The following is a 27,297-nucleotide window of genomic DNA, read 5'->3' on the forward strand; positions in this document are numbered from 1 at the left end:
GACCTCATAATTGTGCGGAATGGGTTTAACGGCACCGGCATCATTACCGGCGCCGTTAAACCCATTCCGCACAAGTTATAATGAGAACCAAGGTCTATCATTTCCTTTGGCATCTACATAAGAGTAAAATAATTAGTTGCGTGTGCGCTGGTGAAGTACCGTAGAGCTCATCAGCCTCTCCCTTCATGAATCATTTTTCTATGTGCAACCTTTCGGCATCCAAAGTGATGAGGAGATAATGTGACTGTATGTATATGTATCTCAGCTAAAGGACAGAGAACGTTCTTTGGGTTCCTGGTGTATGAGGAGCAGTGCAAGAGAAAACGCCTAATGTATTCCTATTACACATTGAGATATATTATCAGTGAGCATTCTCTGGTGTGATGCTATTGGTCTGTCTAGTGGAATAGGTCACCTTTGGGAAACATCAAAAACCTGAATCAACGGAAAGAGATTCCTTGAAAAACATGACTCATCACTACTAATAATTCACTCTACAAACTATTCATGCAACAGCAATGCATCCCATCTCTGAACCACTGTTCGTGGTGGTGTCTAGTATTTCATAAAACGTAGTGTTAAGAGATGTAGTATTGCACCAGTGTGGCTCCCACTCTCTCTTCTACCCTTAACATAAAGGCTTACTATGATACTTGTTAAAATGGTCATATTGCTCCATGCATCCTTTCAACTTTATTCGGATTCCATTTTATTTCTTGTATTTTCGATGTTAGTTTTCAGCAAGTCTTCCAAGCTTGCCTGACAGATGAACATCGATTTAATCAAAATGCTCTAGTTGAGGGAAGACTATAGGATTTTGGTTTATCCCACTAACATCGTTTTGGTTTTGGGCGGATCAATGGCCCAGATCGCAGGATCACTGTTTGTATGCTCTCGTCATGTTCCCTCGTGCAAAAACAAATACCAGTTTCCCAAGGTTTCACAATCCATTGACAAATCAGCCGGAGTCAAGGGATCCCGATGCAGGTTGTGAGTCGATATTGACTTGGAAAAGTATAATATTCTCGAGGAATTAATTATTGTATGCAGTTAAGAAAATCATGAAATAACATCTACTCCTCAGACACGATTATAAAAGAATTTAAAGATCACATACATTTCTGAGATGTTGGTAACAGACCGTTGGATATAAAAAAGTAATGGTATATCTACAAGCTCTACTAATGGGAAAATAGAAGCCAGTGTTAGGGTCTTTAGTGTATTAGTGGCAGAATGTATAGCATAAATGTCAATAAATATCAGGCAATATTGAATGGATATTGGAAACATGTATACCGTATATCTGTGGGCCTCATTACAACTGAGCCAGTCCAGATTTAACGGTGATGGTAAATCCGTACCGGCACCATTTCTGGACAGGCTAACTACGAGTTCTGCGGCCTGTGGTGTTACACCCGCCAAGTCTATCGGCCACAGACGGACATGGAAACACTGCCACCATTACCACATGGTGCCAGTGTTTCCACAGCCCCCATTCCCGTGGAGTCCTATCGGAGTCCACGGGAATGGGGAGTAATGGAATGACGGCTCTGGAATTACCGGACCACCGGGGCTGTAATGGCCCGGTAAATCCAGTAAGTCTGGAGCCGGTAAATCCCTACAGGTTTGGCGGCAGCCTGCCAGTTTTACCAGCACTGCTACCGCCAGACTCGTAATGAGGCCATGGGACTCATTACAAGTTTGGAGGTAGCCATGGTGCTACTAGCACCATGGCTGCCTCCAAACCGGGCTCCATTACCGGGTTCCTGCAATGGGGATTTGCAGGGTCATTCCGACATAGGAGGACCCGGTAATTCCTCCTTGCAGGATCCATTCCCCATTCCCATTTGAGCGCCCATAGGGCCCAGTGGGAATGGGGAGGGAGGTAATTATGGCCACATTTCAAGTGGCCCGTTATTACCTCCCTCTTCCCCTCGCGTGACCCGGAAAAGACATCGGGCCTCATTACACGGATGGCGGTGAACCATGGCGCTATTAAAATAGCGGCACCGCCTTGGTGGAAAGGGGAATTACCGCCCTATTCCAGGGTTGGCGGGGGGTAATTCCCCCTTCCACCATTGCCCTTCCCCATTCCCATTTTTGCCCCATAGGGCTCTATGGGAATGGGGAAGGCGCTAATTACGGTACCCCAAATTGCGGTACCGTAATTAGCTTCCTGGTCCCTTTGTGGGTTGGTTTTTAACGCCTGCAAAAAGCAGGCGTTAAATTCCCCAACCCGCAAAGGGACCTCGTAGTAAGGCGGTAAGGGTTTACCGGTACCAGTAAAATACCGGTACCGGTAAACCCTTACCGCCATCGTTGTAATGAGGCCCATCTGATTTTACCAGACGTCTAATCCGGGTCCCGCAAAGGGAACCTCGTGATCGGCACTCCCGTAATGAAGGGTGCCGGTCCCGTAAAGGCTCCCTTCATTACGGGATCGCCAGGGTTATAATGAGGCCCCATGTCTTTTTTGTCAAAAAACCTCGCGAAAGCCAGGGGGTGCTTAGTATAGCTTGAAAAGCAACAAAATTTAATCTGCCAGCTGTGATGCCACAAACAGAAGAGTTCAAGGATATTATGTTCTATCAATTAAATGAGTATTATGCTAAGCAATCACCTGCCCTTCAGGTGGAGATTTAAGTCTTAGGGCCTCATTACGAGGTTGGAGGTAGCCATGGTGCTATTTGCGCATGGTTGCCTCCAAAATCGTTCCGCCTCCGGTCTGGTGCATGGAGCAATTACCGGTCCATTCGGAGGTCGGAGGGACCGGTAATTCCCCATTCACCAGAGCCATTCCCCATTCCCATTTGAGCCCCCATAGGGCTCAATGGGAAGGGGGAAGGTGGCAATAACGGTACCGCAAATTGCGGTACCGTTATTGACCCTGGTATCCCTTTGCGGGTCCCGTCCTTAACGCCTGGTAAAACCAGGCGTTAAGGCAGGACCCGCAAAGGGAACTCATAGTAGGGTGGTAAGAGATTACCGGCACCGGTGCCCTTACCAGTGCCGGTAATCCCTTACCGCCCACCTCGTAATGAGGCCCTTAGTTGTTTATGAAAGACTAATCCATCCACACTGATGAATTCCACGTATCTGCCTCTTTACTGACAAGAGGTCTCAGGGCAAATGTGGTTCACGTTACAGCCCCCTCGACACCCCACTGACCCTCTCCAATGTCTTCTTCTCTCTGCTGGAAAAACGTCTCACTGAGGTCTTTCCGAGAGTCACTTTTTAATGTTGAGATGTGTCCAGTTGAGAGTACATTGTATATTGTGAGCCTCGGTGGGGCCTTCTCTCAGTCGTAACCACCGGTGGCACCAAATCACCCAATCCTCTTCATGATGGACTGCAACCCTGGAGTCTTGAAGGAAACCTTTGAATGGTGTTAGGAGAAGGCATTCTCCCTGGTCTCAAGTATGCAGCATCCTCTGGCTAGTTAAAACTAGTATGTAGCATGTTTGTATCTTGCCTGATAAAGTCCTACAACTGTAATTGTGGAACACCAAGGTCACCTAGTTAGGCGTCATGTGCTCTCCCCACATGTCTCTGCCCGTTTCCATTGCACACAGCTAGTCTCTTTTTCAGAAAGCTAATGTATGGAAGGTTTCTTTGCACTTTCTGACAGTTCCTTGTATTGTACTAGTGGACGTGATTGCTTGCATGAATAAATAATGTGCATTTGATTGTGTGAGCCGCTATGGGTTTTTGTAATATTATGAATGGGAGTTGGGCCAGTGGGCGTCCGCTTCTCCGGGTATGAGCCGCAAAAAAGATAATTCTTCATGAGTAATTTCTACAAATGAAATGGCGCTTGGTGTTGGGATGGAGGGGGCAATTTATAGATAGTCTTTCAAAGGGAGGGTAACAGTTAGTTAATAAGGAACAGCGGGGAGGGTCGTTGAGGGAGGGGGGTAGATCTAACTCTGTGAAATGTACTCGGAGCAGCCGCAGCTCTCCATGGATTGCTAGCGGAGGTTCCTGGCTGGTACTTGCCCGCCCGGATGAATCTGCATTTGGGAGCCTGGAGGTGCTGGGGTGTGAACACCCGCAGATAAACAATGTGCGGGAGGCCTGAGAAAGGTGTGAGCCAATTGAAAGCGATTTACGGTGGTAAAGAGGGCAGTAAGGCCTGCAGAAGATATACCCAAGACTGTGATTGTTCTGCCTCATTTCCTTAAGTGCTTGGGATTTCTGTGTTTCTTCCAGCTGCTCCCTAGTGCAGGTGCATCCATTCTAGCCAGGCGGGTAATTCCTCTCCTGGGCCTTGTTTGAATTCAAAGCTGGTCATTTAATGATCTCATGATTAAATATCCCAGCCGGCTCTCCCACAGCCCATCAAAGTAACCTGGTGGAACCTCATTCACATGGCGAGTGGAAACACCCACTGCTGAGTGCCGCATTCTGACATAGCGCCCTGCAATTCAACCTAAGACACTGGGCCTCATTATAAGGTCGTCGGTAACCCGCCGGTTGCCGCCGACCTCATAACACCAGTCAATCACCTGAGGTCCTGGTGCCACTGGTACATTACAAGTCCCGGCGGCCCGGGATGTCAGGCAGCAGAAACTGTAACTCCCCATTCCTGTGGAGTCCCACTGCACGTGAATGGGGACACGGAAGCACCGGCATCATTGCTAACGGTGCCGGTGCTTCTGTGAAAACCATGCCTGCAGGGGCCGGTGCTCCCGGCAGGTCACACCTGTCAGGAGCACTGGCCCCTGTGGGCCTTCTCGTAGTCTGGTGGTCCGGAAAGGCTGCCAGTACGTTGCTACCGGCACCCTTATTTCCGGTTCGTCAAACTTGGAATGAGGCCCACTGTACCTTGTATGGGATTTATGGAATGTGCACCTAACTGGGAAGCAATAGAGCGCTGTACATAGGGGGCGCACCCATGGGGTGACAAGTCGGTTGCGTGGCAGCAGAGGAGCTGGGATGGGTTGTAAGAGGATTCAATTCAACACTACAGCTAAGTCAACGCCTAGTCTATAATACTGAATGAAAACCCTTATTGATATATCTTTATGTCCAGTTCATGCGTTCTGGATGACTACCCCTATATAACACCCCTCTCTTGGAATCCCCCTGACCCCACTGAGCCAAGAAGTAGTTCTGTTTTGCAAGTTAAAAGGTTTAATTGATAATTTAAACAATATATATATATCACGCTTTATAATAAATTAATAATTGAACATCACACTTAATCTGATATGATAAAGATTAACAACGGAGAATCTGGCACTAGCACACTTCTTGATAATCACTAAGGAGTTGACATGAAATGGATAAGATAGCACACAGGTGAATAGGAACAAAAGAAGAAGGTGGTACAGAATGCTTTATGTAAGCTCAGGTGGATGCAATATTCAATGAATGCAGTACAGAAAATACTCAATATGATTTCAACCAAACAATGTAATCACTTTTCTCTGGCTATTCACTCCCCCCCTCTTAATGCAATGCAAGGAAATGGGAGGAAGGCACACAGTTCTCAGAAATGCAATCAACGTAATTCAGTTCAATCCCCAGCAAGCTTAGACAACAGAAGTTTAAAACACAGGCAAAATGCTTTGATATGTGCTGGCAATTCAGTGAAAAGTATGCTAAAATGCTTTTGATTCCCTCTAGAGGTTCAGGGTGAGTGGTATCTAGTTAATATTAGCTCAGGCTCACTCTTGCAATGATTCAGGAATGATTAGCAGGTTAAACGAATTTCTGGCAAATGGAAGGCAAGCAAACTGCTGTTTTCACACGTGGAGAATTCGTAGGAAAGTCACGATTCTAAGCTTTCAGATGAAAGTTACTGCAAGTCTCTAGCACAAACGGTCATGGAGATATGAGCGATTAAATAAAGGTCGTTTTTCAGATTTGAAATTTTAAAAGCTCAAAAAGACAAGTGCAGCTTGCAACTAGAAAATGACAAGTGACAGCTATGCAAATGACAGGTGACAGTTAGGAGACAGTTCTACTTAGATTAAGCTAGATTGAATTATATTATTTTAACTAGGAGGTTGGTTCTGCACAGTTTTCTAGGTACTCACACTATATTCTTGAGTGAAATGGGCCTCGCCATGGATCTGGTCAGGTTTTAAACTCACCTCTGGTCTCTGCACTTCACAGTGATCTGGGTCAGCTCTCTCTGGTTCTCTGGTCTGGGTCTCTAGTTCTGGATAGATTGAAGTCTCTAGTTTGGCTCTCTGGAGGTTTGATGGAGGTAAAGTATGGATTTTTCCGGCAGAGCTTCCAGCGGCAGATGGATTTGAAAGTCTCTACCTAAGTTTCAGTGGTCCATTTATATGTTCTGCAAGTGGGTGTGTGTGTTGGTCATAACTAAACTTGCCCCTCTCCCTTGTCATTGGTCAAATTTCCATTCCTCACTTGATTGGGGAAGGAACCGTGAGTCAGAGTGATGTCATTTTATGGCTTGCAGATAGGACACTCCCCTGTCAGATTGCACATATTCTATATTTGATAACAAAAGACATATTTCACAGTTACACAGTTGCTTGAAATTACATATACATGGTGTGGCTGAATTTAGCCATGTCTCTGTCCAAATCTGCTGTTTCTAAGAGCTTGCATTCAGAAATGGCACATAATTGACTTTTTAACAGATTTTTCAATTTCTGACATTGACCCAACTTTACATACATGTGCGCAGGGAGTATGGACATTAACTGATGAAGTTTCAGATTTTTAACATGCATACATTTAGAGTAATATCCACTTTTCCGCTAACACCCCCCTGAACATACCACCGGTTCTAAAAACCTCTTAAACTGTGGGCAGAAAAATCACAAGAATTATGGTATCATTTATAAAATTTTCACATGTCCGCACCATGAGTTATTCATCTTTTTCTAAACAATATTCTGGCTACAAAGTGGTGTGGTTTCCCAGGTCACATGGTGGAAATACTGGTTTATCCAGTTCTGCCAAGCCAGCTTGCTCTCACAGGCAGTGCCCCTCCCAGCTTCTGCCAAGAGGAAGCTACATTTTACGACCGCTGTAATAAAACCTTTGCCTGAGCCAGGACAGGGCTTTGTTCAATTTCCTGCAGAGCCCAGGTAATTCAATCAGGGAAGTGTCATATCCCTTTTGGTGTGAGCAGCAAAAGGGCAGCTAGGCCTGGGAACACAGCTGTGACTCAAGTTTCACTCCTGATGGGGGTAGTTGCCAGGCAGAATTCAGTTCCTTAAGCCAGACTTTCAGCTAACTGTCATGTTTTTTTTGTTGCTTTTTAAATTAACTTGCAATTTTACACATGCAGCTAGAATGCTGATTCTAAGTGCAAAACTATGACATTTCAACAGTTACAAAGGCATGTGACACCAAACATAGGTCACTCATTTAATCTAAACATTTTCGATTTTAGTGTCTTTAAATCCAGTGCAACTTAAACTGCTGACTCCATAGCAGTTTTGTTATAAGCATTGTTTAGGGCTCTTCATTTCCCAGATTTTGTAAGCACACAAAACTTCATTCTGCCAAATGTCTGCTGGTGTTCAGTGAATATTTTGCACATGTTGCAATGTTTGAAAATAGGCATTTTGAGCCTGCCTTCAGAGAAACACAGGGTGGTTTTAAAACGCCGGCTTTTGGATAGTGGTGAGTACTGGTACTGCACCCATTTTGGGGATTTAAGAAATTAATTCCCCACAATTCTAGGTTGCATTTGGCAATCAGCATTGCCATTCCCAATGGTTTCAGACTACTGTGCGGGTAGTCCAATGGTGGTTTTAAAGCGCTTTGAAGCTAACCGGCGCTACTGTTTTTCCTTTGGCAACCCATTTCCCTCATGGCAACCCGGCCTTTCATTCTCGCACTGGTGGGTGGCAAGTGAGGCAACCATTTTGGTGTGCGCACAAACTGCGCAGCTTTCCTGGATTTCGGCGCACATGTGGGTTTTCCGCCATCTTGAATTTTCTAAGCCCACAGCACCAAATGTTGTGGCATGATAGCTTAAACGTGGGTCAGGACACCCAACAAGCCCCCCCACGCGACTGCACTTTGAATTTGAGTCGATGGGAAGTCGCGTGCCCAAGGGTTTTGACCCACGCACCGGTCTGTCCGCATAATCTTCTTCCTCTTCTGTAGATGGCACAGTTCAGCATCTTCTTCTCCATCCGGTACTGATCGATCGGTTCTCCTCACCAGTCCTGATGGGAGTATTGGGCGGTCCACTGGGCCCATTGGATCTTCGTTCCCGGTCTCCGGATCGTCCTCCTTGGCCCGTCTTCAGGTTTTCTTTCTCCTAGGACGACAAAGGAAGAGCGGCAATACCTACTCATAGACGTTTTTCCACCACTGTTGAGATAGTGGGACAGCATATGCATTTCATCATGACGAAACATTACATTCTTATTTTGATGAAAAACAGTATAACTAAGAGACAGTTTCATGCAAATCACAATATTTTAGAGACTAGATGTGGTATGTTTTATGATTGGAACAGAATTAGTCTGAGACAGTACCCGCTAGGATTCCAGAGGATTCCTCCAGTTGTTGCAGAGCGTGCCTGGGATGGCAACACTTCAACTGGTTTATGTGGACCCACTTGTCTTCCCCCGCTGCCAAAGGTCCTTTGGGGATGTGGATTTTGTAGGCCACAGGGGAGATCTTGTTGATGATCTCCAAGGGTCCTTTCCATGTAGGCAAACATTTGCGCTGCTTGGCCTGGTTCCTTTGGAAGTTGTATAGATAGACCCGGTCTCCCACCTGATATTCCTTCCTGGAAGTTTTCAGGTCATAATGGGTCTTCATGCTATCAGCTGATCTTTCTAGATTCCGCTGAGCATAAGCAAAAGCATGTTGGAGGTGTTTCCTTAAATTCTCTACATACTCATGAGTAGTGGAGGCATTTATCAGTGTCTGCTCTTGGGTCCTGTAGAGCAAATGCTGAGGAAGCACCATCTTGCGCCCAGTCATCAACTCAAATGGTGACATTTTGGTTGCAGATGAAGGGGTAGATCTGATGGCCATTAGGACCAGAGGTAATCGGATATCCCAACTTGGCCCAGAATCTGCCACAAACTTCTTTAATATGCTCACAATGGTTCGGTTATATCTCTCTACTGCCCCAGAAGAAGCTGGTCTATAAGCAATATGCAGCTTTCTCTTGACCCCCAGTATCTCCCACATCTTTGTCATTACTTCACTGGTGAAGTGGCTACCTCTGTCTGACTCAATCCTTTGAGGTAGACCAAAACGGGAAAAGATGTGGTTAATCATCAAGGCAGCTGCAGTTTCTGCCTTGCAATTTGGGGCTGGGAGACATTCCACCCACTTGGTAAACAAGCATGTCACAGTCAACATGTACTTATTCCCCCTAGCAGAGCGAATCACGGGGCCTACAAAGTCGATTTGTAAATCTGACCATGGCAGTGTCATCCCCCTCTTTTGTAAAGGCGCGCGGTGCGTGAGGGATGATGGCTGAAATTGTGCACACACAAGACAACCCTTCAAATATTGGTTGAGGTCCTGGCCCATGTGTGGCCAGTATGCAACCTCTCTTAAGATTTCCAGTGTTGTGTGAAACCCCCTATGACCGGCAGTGGCCGCATCATGGGCGTGACTTAACATCAGGCTTCGGAATGAGGTAGGAACCACCCACTGATCGTGGCCAGCTTTGGATTTCCTTACCAACAACCCGTCTTGGATTCGGAACATTTTTGGACATTTCATCAACACTCTTAGGTCCTCTTTCCCATTGTAATCGGTATCCGTCAGGGGAAAGTTCTCAGGGTCCTCAAGATGCTGGTAAAATTTACCAATTATTGGATCCCCCTTCTGAGCAGTAATCAAATCAGCATCAGGGGTCTCCTTACTCCATTGTGCAATTGAAAGGTCGTTGTGAGCATTTGTCTGGGACCTAGTGATTGCAGTGACCTGGATTTCCCCCAACAGGGACTCAATCTCAATTAGATCCCCTTGGATGGCCCCGGTTTTGGCCAGCTGATCAGCTAAGTCATTTCCAGTTTTGTCTGGTCCCTCTACTTTGGAATGACCCTTGATCTTTTTCCAATAGATGGTCATCCCGTTCGATGTGACCAGATCATCAATGTTTTGGATCAACTTCCCATGTTTCAAGGGTTTGTTGTTAGCACATAACATGCCTCTGGTTTTCCAATTAACCAGGTGCTCCACGAACCCGTTCCGTACATAATCCGAATCTGTGATTATGACCAGTTCGTGGAGTTGATGCTGGACAGCAGTGAGGATGGCCTGATGCACAGCCATCAATTCTGCCACCTGACTACTTCGGGGACCAATTTTGTATCCAGCGGAGGGTTCTGGGGACTCATTCACCCATGCATTCCCTACGCCGGCCACCAGTTCTTTCTCCCCGTTGTTGTCAACATGGTAAGGGCATCCATCCACATAGACAGTGGGCATTCCCTCACACTTGTCCTCTTCAAAGACTTTGTGTGGGGAATTAAGGTATGCCTCCGTGTTGTCCTTTATTTTTAGACTCTCGTCCTCGAGACAGTTTTCTCTGGCACAATCATGCAAGTCAGCCAGACCTTGCGCGAGGGGACTCTTCTTGTTTTGGCCATATCTGACTTCCACAGGAAAGCCTTGCATTGACAGAATCCAGGAAGTAATTCGGGAATTACTCACATTTCCGGCCCGGATTCTGTCACTTTGGAGATATTGCAGAGGCTGGTGTGGAGTCTCCACTATGATGTGTTCCCCCTTGATAAACGGGCGGTAATTCTTCAATGCCCACACCGTTGCCAGGAGTGCCTTCTCACAATCGTTGAATTTTTCCTCCACAGAGGATAAAGTTTTGCTCGCATAGGAGATTACTTTATTGACCTTGTCATGCTTTTGGTATAATACTGCCGTCAAGCACGTATTAAAGAACCCTGTCTCCAGGAAGAACTCCTTGTTTCTGACAGGGTAAGCTAGGCAAGGGGCTTGTGAGAGGCTTCTTTTGAGTTGTTTTACTGCCTCGGCTTGTTCTGGACCCCATTCCCACTTGACCCCCCCCCTTCAGGAGATGAATCAGGGGTCTGGTGATCTCTGCGTAGCCCTCAATGAACTTCCTGCTGTAATTAGTCAGTCCAAGGAGGCTCCTTAGTTCTCGCAGAGTTGTGGGGTCTTTTAGTTTCTGAAGTGCTTCCACTTTCTTTTCCTGGGGACAGAGACCCTGAGGAGTAATCTCATGCCCCAAGAAATTAACACGGGTTCTACACCACTGTGCTTTCTGAAAGGAAAGTTTTGCTCCGGCGGCCCTCAACTGTGTCAGAACATAACGGATCTCCGCTATGTGTTCCTCCACAGATGAACTTTTGATGAGGACATCATCTACATAAGCCAGGTTACCCCTCGCACCCAGGTCGGGCATGGCCTTATGTAGGAAAATGTTGAATTCATTGCCGGAGTTGAGGTATCCGAAGGGAGTCCGAGTCCATGTGTACTGCTGGCCCCCAAAGGTAAAAGCCAGTTTGTATTGGTCCTCCCTGCTGACAGGCACGGTCCAGTATCCATTGGTCAGGTCAATTGCAGTGAATACCTGTGACCCCTGGATCTGGGCCAGCCCTTGGTCAATGTAGGGCAGAGGCCATCGGGAAGTATGGACCCGTTTGTTGAGCTCCCTGAGGTCAGCACAGAGTCTCCACTGGCCGTTCGGCTTCAATATTCCCAGCACCGGATTATTGAAGGTGCTGTGGACTGGACGGATTATTCCCCGGGACTCAAGGTTCTTAATTATTTCAGTAAGGGACTCCATGGATGCGAGAGGCAAGCGATATTGCTTCACAAACACTGGGGTCATGCCAGGGTCCTTGGGGATTGTTGTTGTGTGGATGTCAGTGCGACCACAGTCATATGAGTCTACCGCAAAGAGATCTTGGAAATCCAAGAAAACTTGTTTCAACTTTTGCTTTTGTTCCAGAGTCACACAGGCATCAGCTAGGTTGACTCTCTCTTCCACCATCTGCCTGAAGCCTGGAAAGACTTCTGGTCTGGCTATCTCCGCGGCCTCCTCCAGCTGGGTGGAGAAGTCCCTGGTCAGAGTGCTGATTTGGACCGGAGGCTTCAGGTGGGAAAGGCAGCCCTCATGGACCTGGAAAATCACCTCATCCCTCCTGAAGTCACAAGTCACATCTTCCTTACCATAGGGGCAGGAAGTGTACACCAGGAAGTTCCCCCCATGCCGGGTAAAAATCCTGTCTGGTGTTGTATTGTCATCACTGTCACTGTCAAAACAGTCCTTGGGGATTGGTCCTAACAGTCCATTTCTAAGATCAATGGAGAAATGTTGGTCATCAACCGCCATTCCAATAATGGTGCCTGCGGCTAGAGTAATACTCTTTAAGTCGCTGTTATCCACCTCTATTGGAATGGTGTCATGTTCTATGTTGACTAATGGTGTTGGGTTTACCCCCAACCCTTGCTGTTGGAGAGAAGCATTTAGATGTATGTAAGCATCAGGGTTTTGCAAAGATTGTCCTCTTTTAGCTTTCACTTCCAGGGAGAATTGTCGGGTCCTTTCTGGGATGGTGACTTCCTCTTTAACCTGAATTTCAACTGCATAAGGTAGCAATTGAGCTGACCTAAGTGCTTTTTCTGGATCATCAAAGCCCATGGGATTATCCGCTAATCGGGACCAAGCTTTGAAGTTTATCAGGTCCAAACTAATGGCAAAGCGATTGAGAATGTCACTGCCTAAGTAAAAGGCGGCAGGGACGTCTCGCACGACCCAACAATTGTGGACTATGCTCTTGTTGCCAATGGAGATTTTGAGCATACACCTGCTTGGCAGGAGATGTTTGGAATTAGGTGCTTCCAGGTCCATTTCCCATTTGTCTATCAGTTTGAATGTGGGAATGGCTGGATCTTTTGGGAGTTGGCGAAACATGGCTTCGCTGATGAAGCTCTTACCGTTGTTCACACACACTCGAGCGAGAACAGAGTCCTTCCCATCATTTAACTGAACAGGGATGAACAACTGCTCTCCAATTTGCTGAATCTCAGCCAGGCTCTGAGCTGATTTCACATCTTTCTGGACTATAGGAGTGGGAGTTTCAGATTGTGGATTGGTATAGAATTTCAGAGTGTTTCCTTCCAGCGTGGAATACCACTTTAGACTGGAAGGAAGGTTGATTTTCAGAAATAGAGAGGACCCCCCATCACCAGTCTGTTGTCCTACTGCTATTACTGTCACATCTGGAATTTGGCTATTCTGGAAGTGAAATTCTACTTGGTCAGATTTTTGTTCAACCATGTGGCAGGTGCCGTTTAAACTAACATAGTTGACACTCTGTTTTAATTTTATTGGTCGGCTAGTCTGGGTCCAGAGGACCTTGTTTACACAATCTATTAGGGGTGACAACCTTCTCAGGAGGTCATTCCCTAGTAAACAAGGGGTGCCCTCTGGGGTCACAACTATGACCGGGTGTTTCAACTTATGTCGCCCAATTTTTATGTCCAAATCTGCCGTCCCCTCGACGGGAATTGCCTTCCCGTCAAAGTTCTGCAGTTGTCCAGGAAGAGAGGTGAGAGGAATTTGGTAATTCTCTCCCCTTCCTGCATTCAGTTCGTCAAAGGCCCTTCTGGACAGAAGGGTAGCTTGAGATCCAGTGTCCACCAGTGCCGAGATTGTACCCTGCCCCTGTACTTGTACCGGGGCATAATATCTTCCCTCCTTCTCCTCAAGGGGGCACAGATAATGTACATTTTTGGACAACTGGTGGGCTAATTTTCTGGTTTTGGACATCGCTAGCGAAGAGATTTGGGCAGAATTCTGTGGAGAGCCTTGGGAATCTGAAAGAAAAATTTGGCAACTGGAGATCAGAGCCATTGTGGGTTCCCCTGGTTCCGGTTCTGGGCCGCCCCCTCCTTTTTGGAGGCAGTCACCAGGATGGGTTTGAACCAGGGGATTTTCTTGCTGTTGGTTCTGGGATGAGATAGTGGGCGGCGGTAGCTCAGTCTCCACATCTCCCCAGTCTGGATTTGCATCCCTAGGGACCCATTTTTCTTTGGGAGGAGTTCCCCCCTCTCTGAAGGAGAAGATCCTTTTCCCAGGATCCTCTGAGGATCCCTCTCCCTCAAATTGGAAGATCTGTACTTCCTCCTCAAACTGAGTCTGTTTGGGTCTTTTGTTTCTCCTACCCCCCCTCTGCTCCTTGGGAGGCAGACTTTCCGGGGCAAGAGATTTTGTTTCCGGTTCCTGGGTTTCCAGGGGCTGTTTACAAGTGAGGAAGGAAGCTTCCTCCAAGGCTTTACACCCCCCTTCCCTTTGTGCCTCCTCCCTGGGAACCGGTGAGTTATCGGGGTGCTGCCCCCGTCATTGTTCTGGAGCACCAGGTCCAGAGTTGGGTACGTTCTGCGCCGGCATGCCGATCTGAGGGTTCTGCTGAGCCCTCAGTATGTGACCCATATCCCGCGCCATGTTTTGAACCTGGCGCTCTAACTGGGAAACCCGCTCAGGCTGATACGGGGCCCTGTTTTCTCCCCTGGGCTGATCCCGGGAAGGGTAGCTGTCCCTCCTCTGGTAGTACCCCTGGTTGGGAAGATTTGGGTACCCCTCCACCCTTGGTCTCCCCTCTCCCGGATTCAGTGGTCTGGGCTCAGGGAATCGGGGAAAGAAGGATGGATGGTTTTGGGGCTGAAAGTCGGGTGGATATCTGGGGAAAAAGTTCTGCCCAGGGTTTGGTAAATTTCTGCCCTCCTGTGGGAAGTTTGGAGGGAAGTTCCCTGGGTTAGGTGCTTGGCTGGATCCCCCCCCTTGGGCTGGAGGAGTCCACACATAACCCAGGATGGGTCTGTTTCCCTTGTAACGGGGGCTTACATAATCAGGAGAGCGAGGGACCCCATTTGTGGGGCTGCCTCCCTGGCTCCCTGTCTGTGACTGGCCCGAGGACCTCCTGGGCCTAGCATTATTAGGTGCAGGTAGGTTTTTAGGCCCCCCCATCTCCAAATCCAAAACGGGGGTGACCTTTACCTCTGCCACCTTGGCAGCAGCAGGGGTGCTGTTGGCTTTGGGATTTTTCTGGGTATTGCTTTTATTTTCTATGGGCTTCTGCACCTCATAGATCCGGGTAGCCTGTTCAATGACCCAGTCTAAAGATCTTTTCTCATGAAAATCTCTCACGAGCTGGGTCATTATATATTTGGGCAAGGCATGGAAAAATGTATTGACAAATTCTCTGCTGTCTGTGCGCACCCTTCTGGTGGTCTGCGCGAAAGCACGCTTTAACTCCTGCACAAATTCTTGTGGGGCCTGATCCTCCCCACATTGTAAATTGTAGGCTGCCTTGCGAGCCTCTTGAGGATTTCTATGAACGGAAAAATGTTTCAAGATGGCCGCCTTATAGGTGGACCATCTTAAATGATTTTGGTCCTCCAGCCCCGCAAAGAAACTGGAGTATTCCGGGGAGAAGGTCCACTTTACATATTGAATACAGCTTTGGCTGTCCTTCAAATGGAAAGTCTCCATCATTTGTTCAAACAACTCTAAGTGCTCCCAAACAGAATACTTAGCGTTCTTATGGTAAGGCGTGATGACGCTCCTGATCGCCTTAATCTGCTTTAAGGGGTCCTTAAGCAAGGCCCTTTTTGCCTTATTGGCCTTTTTGGTTCGGGTAACCCTTGTCCATTCGTCCTCGGACTCGGAGGCACTGCTCCCAGAGGTTCCCGTCTGTTCTTCCAGGTTTTCCTGGATTCTGCGAGCCTGGGAATGGCTGGCAGAATGTGGGGACCTGGTCTCCTGTGTCCTGCGCAGTTCAGAGGAGTCTTCAGATTCCTCCTTGCTGCCAGGATTTGATGGGTACCCCCTCCACTGACCTAACTGGGCAGAGGTTTTCAGGATGCCCTTAATGGGCCTACTCTCCTGGGGTTCCCGACTGAACTGTACTATGCTTGGGTGCCCATACCCAGATGCCCGCCCATCCATTCCTGGGAGGTACTGGCCTATGAGCCCCATGCTTCTGGCTGGATAGTAATCTGCCATCCCTGTGGCCCGGTGCTCATGTGCGCCAGGGGACATGGGGGTGGCAGAGTCCAGGGACTGAGAGGTATGAGGGCCTCTGGTACTAGGGCTCCTGAGGTTATGCTCCAGAGTTTCCATTTCCCAGCGAACCTCATCTCTATCCGCCCCTGCTCCCTGTTGCAATGCAAGAGCCTGCATTTGTGCCTTCAGTTCCTCAGTTAAGGCCTTACTAGACTCTATCAGTCTCTCCTGCATCGCTACCTGTTGTTGGAGCCTATCATTGTGTTGACAGAGGGCCTCATTTTCCCTCTGTGCTTCCTGGTTGGTCCTGGAGAACTGGGCCAGTCTTTGCTGCAGGAGGTTTACCTCATGAGCTGTGTCCCTATTGGCCTGCTCCTTTCTTGCTAGAGCATCCTCCACCCTCCTGGTGTGCTCTAACAAGTTCTGGTTTTCTTTTTGGAGGTCACCCAGCCCCTGGAGGGCCAGGTGATTTTCTTCCATTTTCCTTTTTAAATGGCAGACTTCCTGGCCTATGGCGTCTCTTTCCTGACTAAGAGCCTGCATTTGTGCCGCCAGGTCGTCCCTCTGCCTTTGGAAGGCACCAGCTTTCTGGCGCTCCTGATCAAACTCTGCCTGGGTATCCAGGTCTTTCAGAATCAGTTTATTGCTCTCCTCTTTCTCTCTATCTAGCTGGCTTTGCAGGGTGACTACCTGCTCCGCGCATGCCCTGTTGAAATTGATCTGTTGCTCCAACTTTTTCTGGTTCTGCAGTAAGGAGTCCAAACTGTCTTGGTGCTCCTTCTGCAGGGCCAGAAATCTGGTATCCTGGTCTGTCTTTTCCTGTTGTAGGATGCCCATATCCTCTTTTATTTTAATGATGTACTGCCTGCTGTCATTTTCTGACTCCTGACTCCCCTGCAGCCTCTGCTCAGAAGAGACCAGGTCAGATTGGACCTTCTCTAACACCACCTGTTGCCTATTTGCCAGATTTTGGCTTTCAGCACATCTATCCTGCATGTCTCCCATATATAGGTACAGGTATGCTGCTATCCTGGCAATCTTATTGTGTTCCTCTTTGGCTTTAGGAGCCATATATAGTTCACTCAGGGCCACATGTAATGGACCCTGATCTCTCCATAAGTCTGACCCTGTTTCAGTGACCTGTCGCGTGATGGCCTGCAACCAGGCATCCTGGCCCTGCTCAGCCCATTCACCACTCACAAATAGTTTATGTAAGAAGTGCTCTCTGGCTATTTTCATATCTACCAAGGTCGTCATTCTAGAGATTGGTCTCTGTCCTGACTTACAGAAGTTAGTATTTTATTTTTGCAGAACAGAACTTTTCTTGGAGTGTCCCTTTTGAGGAATGCTTCACAGCGTAATGCAGCGTGGTGATCCGACCGGATGTATGTATCCCGTCAGTTAGCACACTGTATTAAGCTGCACAAGTGGTATTCTAACCCAAACGTCCGGCCGAGCCCCCAGTTTGTAAGAGGATTCAATTTAACACTACAGCTAAGTCAACGCCTAGTCTATAATACTGAATGAAAACCCTTATTGATATATCTTTATGTCCAGTTCATGTGTTCTGGATGACTACCCCTATATAACACCCCTCTCTTGGAATCCCCCTGACCCCACTGAGCCAAGAAGTAGTTCTGTTTTGCAAGTTAAAAGGTTTAATTGATAATTTAAACAATATATATATATCACGCTTTATAATAAATTAATAATTGAACATCACACTTAATCTGATATGATAAAGATTAACAACGGAGAATCTGGCACTAGCACACTTCTTGATAATCACTAAGGAGTTGACATGAAATGGATAAGATAGCACACAGGTGAATAGGAACAAAAGAAGAAGGTGGTACAGAATGCTTTATGTAAGCTCAGGTGGATGCAATATTCAATGAATGCAGTACAGAAAATACTCAATATGATTTCAACCAAACAATGTAATCACTTTTCTCTGGCTATTCACTCCCCCCCTCTTAATGCAATGCAAGGAAATGGGAGGAAGGCACACAGTTCTCAGAAATGCAATCAACGTAATTCAGTTCAATCCCCAGCAAGCTTAGACAACAGAAGTTTAAAACACAGGCAAAATGCTTTGATATGTGCTGGCAATTCAGTGAAAAGTATGCTAAAATGCTTTTGATTCCCTCTAGAGGTTCAGGGTGAGTGGTATCTAGTTAATATTAGCTCAGGCTCACTCTTGCAATGATTCAGGAATGATTAGCAGGTTAAACGAATTTCTGGCAAATGGAAGGCAAGCAAACTGCTGTTTTCACACGTGGAGAATTTTGCAAATCGCGGTAAAATTCGCGGATGCGTGTTCCGCGATTGCGGTAAAACTATAGGGGGTAGGAATGCGGTTCTAGGTTCGTAGGAAAGTCACGATTCTAAGCTTTCAGATGAAAGTTACTGCAAGTCCCTAGCACAAACGGTCACGGAGATATGAGCGATTAAATAAAGGTCGTTTTTCAGATTTGAAATTTTAAAAGCTCAAAAAGACAAGTGCAGCTTGCAACTAGAAAATGACAAGTGACAGCTATGCAAATGACAGGTGACAGTTAGGAGACAGTTCTACTTAGATTAAGCTAGATTGAATTATATTATTTTAACTAGGAGGTTGGTTCTGCACAGTTTTCTAGGTACTCACACTATATTCTTGAGTGAAATGGGCCTCGCCATGGATCTGGTCAGGTTTTAAACTCGCCTCTGGTCTCTGCACTTCACAGTGATCTGGGTCAGCTCTCTCTGGTTCTCTGGTCTGGGTCTCTAGTTCTGGATAGATTGAAGTCTCTAGTTTGGCTCTCTGGAGGTTTGATGGAGGTAAAGTATGGATTTTTCCGGCAGAGCTTCCAGCGGCAGATGGATTTGAAAGTCTCTACCTAAGTTTCAGTGGTCCATTTATATGTTCTGCAAGTGGGTGTGTGTGTTGGTCATAACTAAACTTGCCCCTCTCCCTTGTCATTGGTCAAATTTCCATTCCTCACTTGATTGGGGAAGGAACCGTGAGTCAGAGTGATGTCATTTTATGGCTTGCAGATAGGACACTCCCCTGTCAGATTGCACATATTCTATATTTGATAACAAAAGACATATTTCACAGTTACACAGTTGCTTGAAATTACATATACATGGTGTGGCTGAATTTAGCCATGTCTCTGTCCAAATCTGCTGTTTCTAAGAGCTTGCATTCAGAAATGGCACATCATTGACTTTTTAACTGATTTTTCAATTTCTGACATTGACCCAACTTTACATACATGTGCGCAGGGAGTATGGACATTAACTTATGAAGTTTCAGATTTTTAACATGCATACATTTAGAGTAATATCCACTTTTCCGCTAACACCCCCCTGAACATACCACCGGTTCTAAAAACCTCTTAAACTGTGGGCAGAAAAATCACAAGAATTATGGTATCATTTATAAAATTTTCACATGTCCGCACCATGAGTTATTCATCTTTTTCTAAACAATATTCTGGCTACAAAGTGGTGTGGTTTCCCAGGTCACATGGTGGAAATACTGGTTTATCCAGTTCTGCCAAGCCAGCTTGCTCTCACAGGCAGTGCCCCTCCCAGCTTCTGCCAAGAGGAAGCTACATTTTACGACCGCTGTAATAAAACCTTTGCCTGAGCCAGGACAGGGCTTTGTTCAATTTCCTGCAGAGCCCAGGTAATTCAATCAGGGAAGTGTCATATCCCTTTTGGTGTGAGCAGCAAAAGGGCAGCTAGGCCTGGGAACACAGCTGTGACTCAAGTTTCACTCCTGATGGGGGTAGTTGCCAGGCAGAATTCAGTTCCTTAAGCCAGACTTTCAGCTAACTGTCATGTTTTTTTTTGTTGCTTTTTAAATTAACTTGCAATTTTACACATGCAGCTAGAATGCTGATTCTAAGTGCAAAACTATGACATTTCAACAGTTACAAAGGCATGTGACACCAAACATAGGTCACTCATTTAATCTAACCATTTTCGATTTTAGTGTCTTTAAATCCAGTGCAACTTAAACTGCTGACTCCATAGCAGTTTTGTTATAAGCATTGTTTTGGGCTCTTCATTTCCCAGATTTTGTAAGCACACAAAACTTCATTCTGCCAAATGTCTGCTGGTGTTCAGTGAATATTTTGCACATGTTGCAATGTTTGAAAATAGGCATTTTGAGCCTGCCTTCAGAGAAACACAGGGTGGTTTTAAAACGCCGGCTTTTGGATAGTGGTGAGTACTGGTACTGCACCCATTTTTGGGATTTAAGAAATGAATTCCCCACAATTCTAGGTTGCATTTGGCAATCAGCATTGCCATTCCCAATGGTTTCAGACTACTGTGCGGGTAGTCCAATGGTGGTTTTAAAGCGCTTTGAAGCTAACCGGCGCTACTGTTTTTCCTTTGGCAACCCATTTCCCTCATGGCAACCCGGCCTTTCATTCTCGCACTGGTGGGTGGCAAGTGAGGCAACCATTTTGGTGTGCGCACAAACTGCGCAGCTTTCCTGGATTTCGGCGCACATGTGGGTTTTCCGCCATCTTGAATTTTCTAAGCCCACAGCACCAAATGTTGTGGCATGATAGCTTAAACGTGGGTCAGGACACCCAACAGGGTACAGGTAGTAAGGGAGGGTGGGTCTGTGCATAAATATGTGGTTTCAGTGCCATAAACGTCACTATTGACTTGTGATGGCCTGTTTACTGTTTAGTGTTCAAATAGTTGTACATATATAGTATCAGGCACACAAAAAACAGACACACCACTTACAGTTCAGAATAATCTTCCAGTCAGCTAATGCTTGTCGCCCAATGACCAGCCATTCGCAAGTCCCAGCCCCGTTCTAGCAAAATCCCCAGTCCCCAAGTCTGATCTTTGTCCCAAAGCGCGTTTTCACTGGGAGGGCAGCCTCCAAGCTCATTTCCGCCTCCCTGTTGAGTCAGAACAATGGGACTATGTAAAATACTGCCTTAAATAAACAATTTCCCATTTAATTTCATTCCAACGATTTTGGAAAATAGCAACAGAACATGTAATTCTTCTCATTTTTCGGTGCTTTGGTTTTATAAAAACTAACATATCCCCACAAACTTCCTCCTAAGGTCACAAGTGTTTAATGATTTCTGACCCTCAGGATGCGGTCTCGTGATTTACATGGCCTACAACTCTTCTGTGACTTTTAATATCCTTCTAATGTACAGTCGGGGTTATAAAACACTACATACCAGTTTGGCCAATTCTACACTGATATTTTTATCTGAAAATAGGCAAAAGATGATCACTGGCGATTCCATTCGCTGAGATCAAACCATGACATCCACATACGAATACACATGTTGGTACTGTGCTGGAATTGTACGTATTTTTCTCTGACATCTCTTCCAAAACTATCCATAATGTTTCTGTTTTTTCGATAAACGGACACACTGTGAATCACTGGAAACCCTCAGAGGGTTGAGGCCTTCCTACCATGTGACTCTGATGCAGGTGTGTAAAACATTCAAAGCAAAATGGTATAAGAAATGCATTTTGTTAAACATAATTTGCTAACATTGCAATAAACAAAGAAATGTTTTTCTGTTAAACTTTTACGGTGTATTTCTGATAGCTCTAGTAAAAAAAAAAAAAAAAAGAATAACCTTTGAACTTGTTCTTCTCGTGGGAGTAGATACATTGGCACACCCATGATCTTGGAAGAGGTCATCTGTTTTCTACCCAGAGCTGATGTCTTGGAATCTACACCCACCTTGATCTTCTAAGCACAACAACTGCAGGGGAGGCTCAATGCTTACCTTCAGGAAGCAGTGGCCCAGAGGTGCATGCTCGGGCAGGAAGGCGCTGTACAGTGGTTCCTCAAAGATCGGTTCGTTGTCGTTGGCATCCTCCACCTGGACAGTGATGGCACAGCTGCTGGACAGAGCAGGTCGCCCTAGGTCAGTTGCCTCCACCCACAGTTCCAACACGGACCTCTGCTCCCTGTCCAGGGTGAGGGCAGTGCTCAGCACTCCAGTCTCTGGATCCAAGTGGAACCATGCCCAGTCTCCTGCACTGGGACTCCCGCTGTACCCCTCACTAAAGCCTGTCACCTGAGGCCTGCCAAACGTGGACACCCCTGAGTCCTCAGCGCTGATTATCCCCGGGTCCTCAACACTCCTTATTCCAGAACCTGATTTACTTGGAACAACAGAGGTCTGCATCCTGGATCCTCCAGGATCTGGCATGCTCGGTAACTCAGAGCCTCTAACACTGAACATCTTGGATTTCACCATAGTAAGGTCATCAGATTCCCGTTTCCAAGATACATTAGGGTCCGTTGCCGTTGGAAGAGCTGGGCCCCCTAAATTAGGCACTATAGAGATCCCCATGCTGAGTACCTCTGCGTTCCATTGATTAGTTACACCCAAATCTTTCATCCTAGAAAACTTAGAATCCCCCTTAATGGGCTTAACAGATTCCCTCATATTTGGTGAACCAGAGTCTCCAACACTTACTATGCCCGATTCCCCTAAAATCCGCCCTCCATTATTACCATCCCTGTGCCATTTCCCATGCATCCCTGGCAGCAGCCGGTACTGCACCTGGGAATTGGGACCCTCTGCATCAAGGTCACTGGCACTGAGTGTGAGCAAGGCAGTGCCTGGTGCGGCAGCCTCAGACACAGACAGCTGGTAGTGAAGCTGTGGGAAAGAGGGTACCTGGTCATTTACGTCAGTCACCCGCAGCAAAAGCTCCTGTTCTGTTCGGAGTGGCGGCTGCCCAGAGTCCCAGGCCAGCAGTCGCAGGTGGTAGAGCTCCTGGGTTTCCCGATCCAGGGGCCCTGCCACACGGAGGAAATAGACACCCACACCAGGAACCCCAGAGGGCACAAGTGAGAAGGCTTCTTCACCACCTTGCAGAGAAACCCAAACCCATTGTACCTCCTCTTCATTCCCTGCCTCAGTATCCGGGTCAGAGACAGAGACACGGGCCACATACTCTCCGGGCAGGGCCGATTCAGATACAGCGGGGCCCCCATGCAACAGGAAGGAGACATGGATGAGGGGACTGTTGTCGTTCACATCCAGCACGTGGATCGTGAGGCGGGCACTGCTCTGTTCTGGCTCAGCACCCCCATCCTCGGCCAGCACCAGTAGGAGATGCACAGCACGGGACTCCCGGTCCAAAGGCCTAGCCACTCGCACAAGTCCACTGTGGGGCTCCACCCAGAAAAAGGTTCCTCCTTGTGGCTCTAGCAGACGGTAGCTAACCTGGCCATTACTACCCTGGTCGGGGTCAGTGGCTAGCACGCTGCAGACTGGGCTACCTGCTGGGGCACTCTCGGGCACAGACGCCTGGTACTCACTCTGGCTGAAGATGGGTGGGTTGTCATTGGCATCCATCACCAAAACCTCCACCTGGAGCCAGCCACTTCGTCGGGGGCTTCCACCATCATAGGCCTCAATGAGGAGTTGCAACCGCTCCTCCTGCTCCCGGTCAAGGGGCCTCATAAGCACAAGATCCAGGGGCCCAGGGGAATGCAAGGTGCCTGTCCCACCGTCAGGCCTACCTCCATACTGCAGTTGGAAGGCCCCGCCCTCATCGCGCAGCAGTGAGTAGCCCTGGAGCCCAAAGAGGCCTGTGTCATGGTCTTGTGCAGGGGGCATGCGGAAGGTAGTACCTGGTGGGGTCAGTTCCGAGACCTCCAGTCGCATCAAGGCACCCTCTTGATCCTTGGGGTACAGCATCTCCTCTTGGCTCATGCCCTGCTTAGTACCTTTTACCACCCCAGTGGCCTGCGTCTCTTCAGGGTTTTGCAATTCCCTGAGGGTGCCTATGTTTCCTGGGTGTCTCCCCTGCCCAGGAACTCTAAGCTCCCGCTCTGGCCCATTCCCTCCGGAGTTCTTTGACTTCCTAAGGTCGAACTGCCCAGGCTCTCTTACCTCCCCCATGCTGCTCACCTCCCCAATACCTTGTAGCCCACCTAATCTCCAAGACCTATTTTCTTCAGTGTCGCCCCCCTCAAATCCCCATTTCTCCTTGGTTTCCTGTGACCCCCCTGTGTACCTCAGCCTAGATTCCATCCCTCCAGAGCCCCCCCAGGATGGTGCATGGTCGTTGACGTCCTGCACAAGGATCTCCACCTGCAGCAGCTCGCCCTGTAGCGTGGCTGCGTAGAAGCTGTAGCGCTCCCGCCTCTCCCGGTCCAGCGGACGCGCAGTGCGTATAATGCCTGACTCTGGGTCTACATGGAAGTCTGAGAGCACTGGTGAGTCCTGCTCCTCCCCACCACCCGCCACCTCCACAGACAGGAAGAAGCCGCCGCCATCCGAGGTGCCATCTGGGAGTCCAGACCTCATGTCCCCCACCAGAGTGTCCTCAGGCAGTCCCTCGTCTACCACCAGGCTCAGGTTGTAGAGGTGGCCCCAAGAACCACGGGTGGCCCACAGGTAGAAGCAAAACAGTGGGAGCAGCTGGGAGCGTGGAACCCGCATCGTGCCCACTCTCAGGGCAACTCGGACGGCATTGCCTTCTTTGCAGCACCTTCAGGGGTTCAAGGCCCTTGCAGAAAAATGCAGAAGTGAGTAGTTATTCCATGCACGAGTCAGTCAAGAGAAGGAGGGTGGGACGGGGAGCTGGTCATTCAAATATGTCAACACCCAGCAGGGTGCCCAGCCAAGAACCAGCGCCAGCAGCAGGGCCCATGTCCTGCCAGTCTCTTTATGGCAGGTCTTCGTCGCCCAATACAGTCAGCCAGGTTTCATGAGTCTGCAGGTGCTGTTACGCGGGGGTATCCACATTCGTCTGAAACTTGCAGGACATTATGACTCCCACAGGAGGGCTTGGCAGGCGTCAGTGCCCTGCAGGGGATCGAGGGAGGTCACAGTATCCACAAGTGGCAGAAATCTGGCAATTTCCTGCAGGAGAGCAGGGGGGGAAGAAACCACAACCATGAAGCAGAAAGGCCAGGCAGCTGCCAGTATGCCGCAAGAGAGCCATGCAGGTGCCAGTAGCCTAGAAGCTAGCCAGGCAGGTATCAGTATCCTGCAGAGGAGCAATGCAGGTGTCAGTTTCCCGCATGTCTTCTTATGCCATAGCAGGGCTAGACGTGAACGTGTCTATTATTCCAAAGGAGTTCCAGGACGTTGTCAGTATCCTACAGGAGGGCTAATCAAGCAGGTGTCAATATTCTTTTACAGAAGAGCCCGGCAGGTGTCAAAATCTGGCAGCAGGACCAGGAATGTGAGCAGGGCTAGCCCCGTAATACCCATCAGCTGGCCAGGCAGGTGTCAACTGCGTCCAGGAGACCCAGGCAGGCGCCAGCATTCCGCAGGAAGGATTGTCCGGAGGTGTTCCCTTTAAGAGCCTGTGAGGTGTCCATTTCCAGCAGCAGGGCCAGGGATGTGTCTGTACCTGTGAGGAGAGCAGCCACCTTGCAATAGCCCACAGGCGGACAGACAGTTGTCAGTACCAACAGGAGGCCCAGGTAGATGTCAGTATCCCGCAGGAGGTGGAAACAGGTGTCAGCATTCCGCAGGAGAGATAGCCCGGCAGGTGTTGATTTTAACAGGCAGCCACGTTTCAATATGCAGCAGCAGGACCAGGAATGTGCCAGTACCTATGAGGAGAGCCAACCACCTTTCAATGCCCCCCAGCAGTGCTCGGTAGGTGTCAGCATCCTGGCGGGGATTTAAGCATGAAGAAGTCGGTGTTATCCCGCAGGAGACCGGGGTCGTGGTCTGCCAGTATTGCGGAGGAGAGTCAGACCCGTGTCAATGTCTTGCAGATGGGCAAGCAGGTGCCAGTATGCTTCGGGAGCGCCAGCTAGGATGATCAGGGAGGTACGAGGTGGCCCACGGCTCCTAGATGGATTGGGCGGGGGCGTCCGGTGCGCGGGAGACTCCGTCGCTGGATCGTCGGCTGTCACCCCCGCGTCTGTATTCTGGTGCAGCCGCGGGAAGAGCGCGCCTTCCCGCAGGGAAAGGACGCGATGCTCAATGGTGCTGGACAGCCAAGTTGCTGCTGCCGGTAGCGCTGCTGGTGCTGGTGCTGGAGCGGACAGCTCCTCTGGCGTGTTTGCAGCGCGTACAGCCTGTCTGCCCCGCCGGCCGTTCGTGAGAGCGCCGCCAGCTCAGCCGCACTCTGCCCGGCCCACGTGATGCCAAGACACGAGCACGCTCAGCCCTGCTTTCCATCACTGCAGCATACGGAGGGGCTCCTCCAGACACGAGCCCTGCGCCGGCTGTGCACAGGCTGCGTTCAGGCAATGCACACGGTCTGAAGTCAGACCATGCACTGGTTGGGTTGTACACAGGTTAAGCGTAGTCATGCACGGTCTCTGTCTGTCCACAGGACAAGTATAAGGCCGTGCTGGGGCTGTACGCGGTCTAACACAGATCATTGTGTGGCTGCACGCATGCTGAGCCCGGGACGTGAAGTGGCTGAACACAACTTATGCTACAAACTGGCCAACTCAGCTTCAAACCATCCAACGTATTCGGCTCAGCCTCGGTGCAATCAGGTTGATCTCAAGTCAGGCAATGGCTGCACACAGGTTGGGCGCACGTGTTACAATGGCTATACACAGGCCCAGGCGAAGCTATGTGTTGGCTGTACATGCTTGCTGCATACTGTAAACAGGGCGAGCTCAAGCCATGCAACAACTGTACACACGTTTAGCCTAATCCATGCACCAGCTGTACACAGGTTAAGGACAGGAGGGGAGCATGCAATGAACAGGCTGTGCACATGTTGAGCCCAAGACGCCCACAGGCTGTACACAGGTTCAGCCCAAGCCATCCTCATTCTGTATACTGGTTAAGAAAAGGGTGGAACCAAGCCAGGCAAAGAGTGGACGCAGGTTGAGCACAGGAGGAAGCCAAGCAATCCACCAGCTGTACACAAAATTGAGTACAGAATGAGCCTATAATATGAGCCTAAACTATGCACAGTCTGTACACAGAAAAAAGGCCAAGCAATGCTCTGGCTGAAAACAAGCCGTGCACCGGCTGTACACCAGTTGAGCCCACCATTAACAGGATTGAACCCGGCACAGTGCACCTGGCCTACCCTCTGACTTCCGGGCCCAGGTAATGCTCACCCTGCCACCCACCCGCACTGCTTCCTGACAATCCCTTGCACTAGGGTCTGTACCTGTAACCATACAGTCCCCCTTCTGTCTGCACTTGCCAGACTGTCCTGCGTTAAACCCAGCACGTGTCACTTGCTTGCTGCACTACCACCGTCTGTTGCTTTTTATTATGTATTTATTTATTATTTATCTGTTTTCCTTTGCTCAGCACTTTCCACTTCTCCCCCCTTCCATGCACTTTTCCCCTTTCCCTCTCCCAAGGACTTGCGCGTTCTCAATGTCACTGGAC

At 48.4% G+C, this 27,297-nt stretch overlaps 1 protein-coding gene across 1 annotated transcript in view; it reads right to left on the reverse strand.

The window, feature by feature from the left end:
- DCHS2 (dachsous cadherin-related 2) overlaps positions 1–26,175 on the reverse strand; it is a 1,925,309-nt gene extending 1,899,134 nt beyond the window's left edge. Inside the window, exon 1 of the mRNA XM_069631304.1 lies at positions 21,733–26,175. Within this exon, the coding sequence (XP_069487405.1) occupies positions 21,733–24,411 (2,679 nt within the window). The 5' untranslated portion in view covers positions 24,412–26,175. The remainder of the gene's footprint in view (positions 1–21,732) is intronic.
- Positions 26,176–27,297: the final 1,122 nt, after the last annotated feature.

This window comes from Ambystoma mexicanum, chromosome 6q, assembly GCF_040938575.1.
Source record: "Ambystoma mexicanum isolate Mex_15411 chromosome 6q, UKY_AmexF1_1, whole genome shotgun sequence".
In the NCBI taxonomy this organism is placed as follows: Eukaryota; Metazoa; Chordata; class Amphibia; order Caudata; family Ambystomatidae; genus Ambystoma; species Ambystoma mexicanum.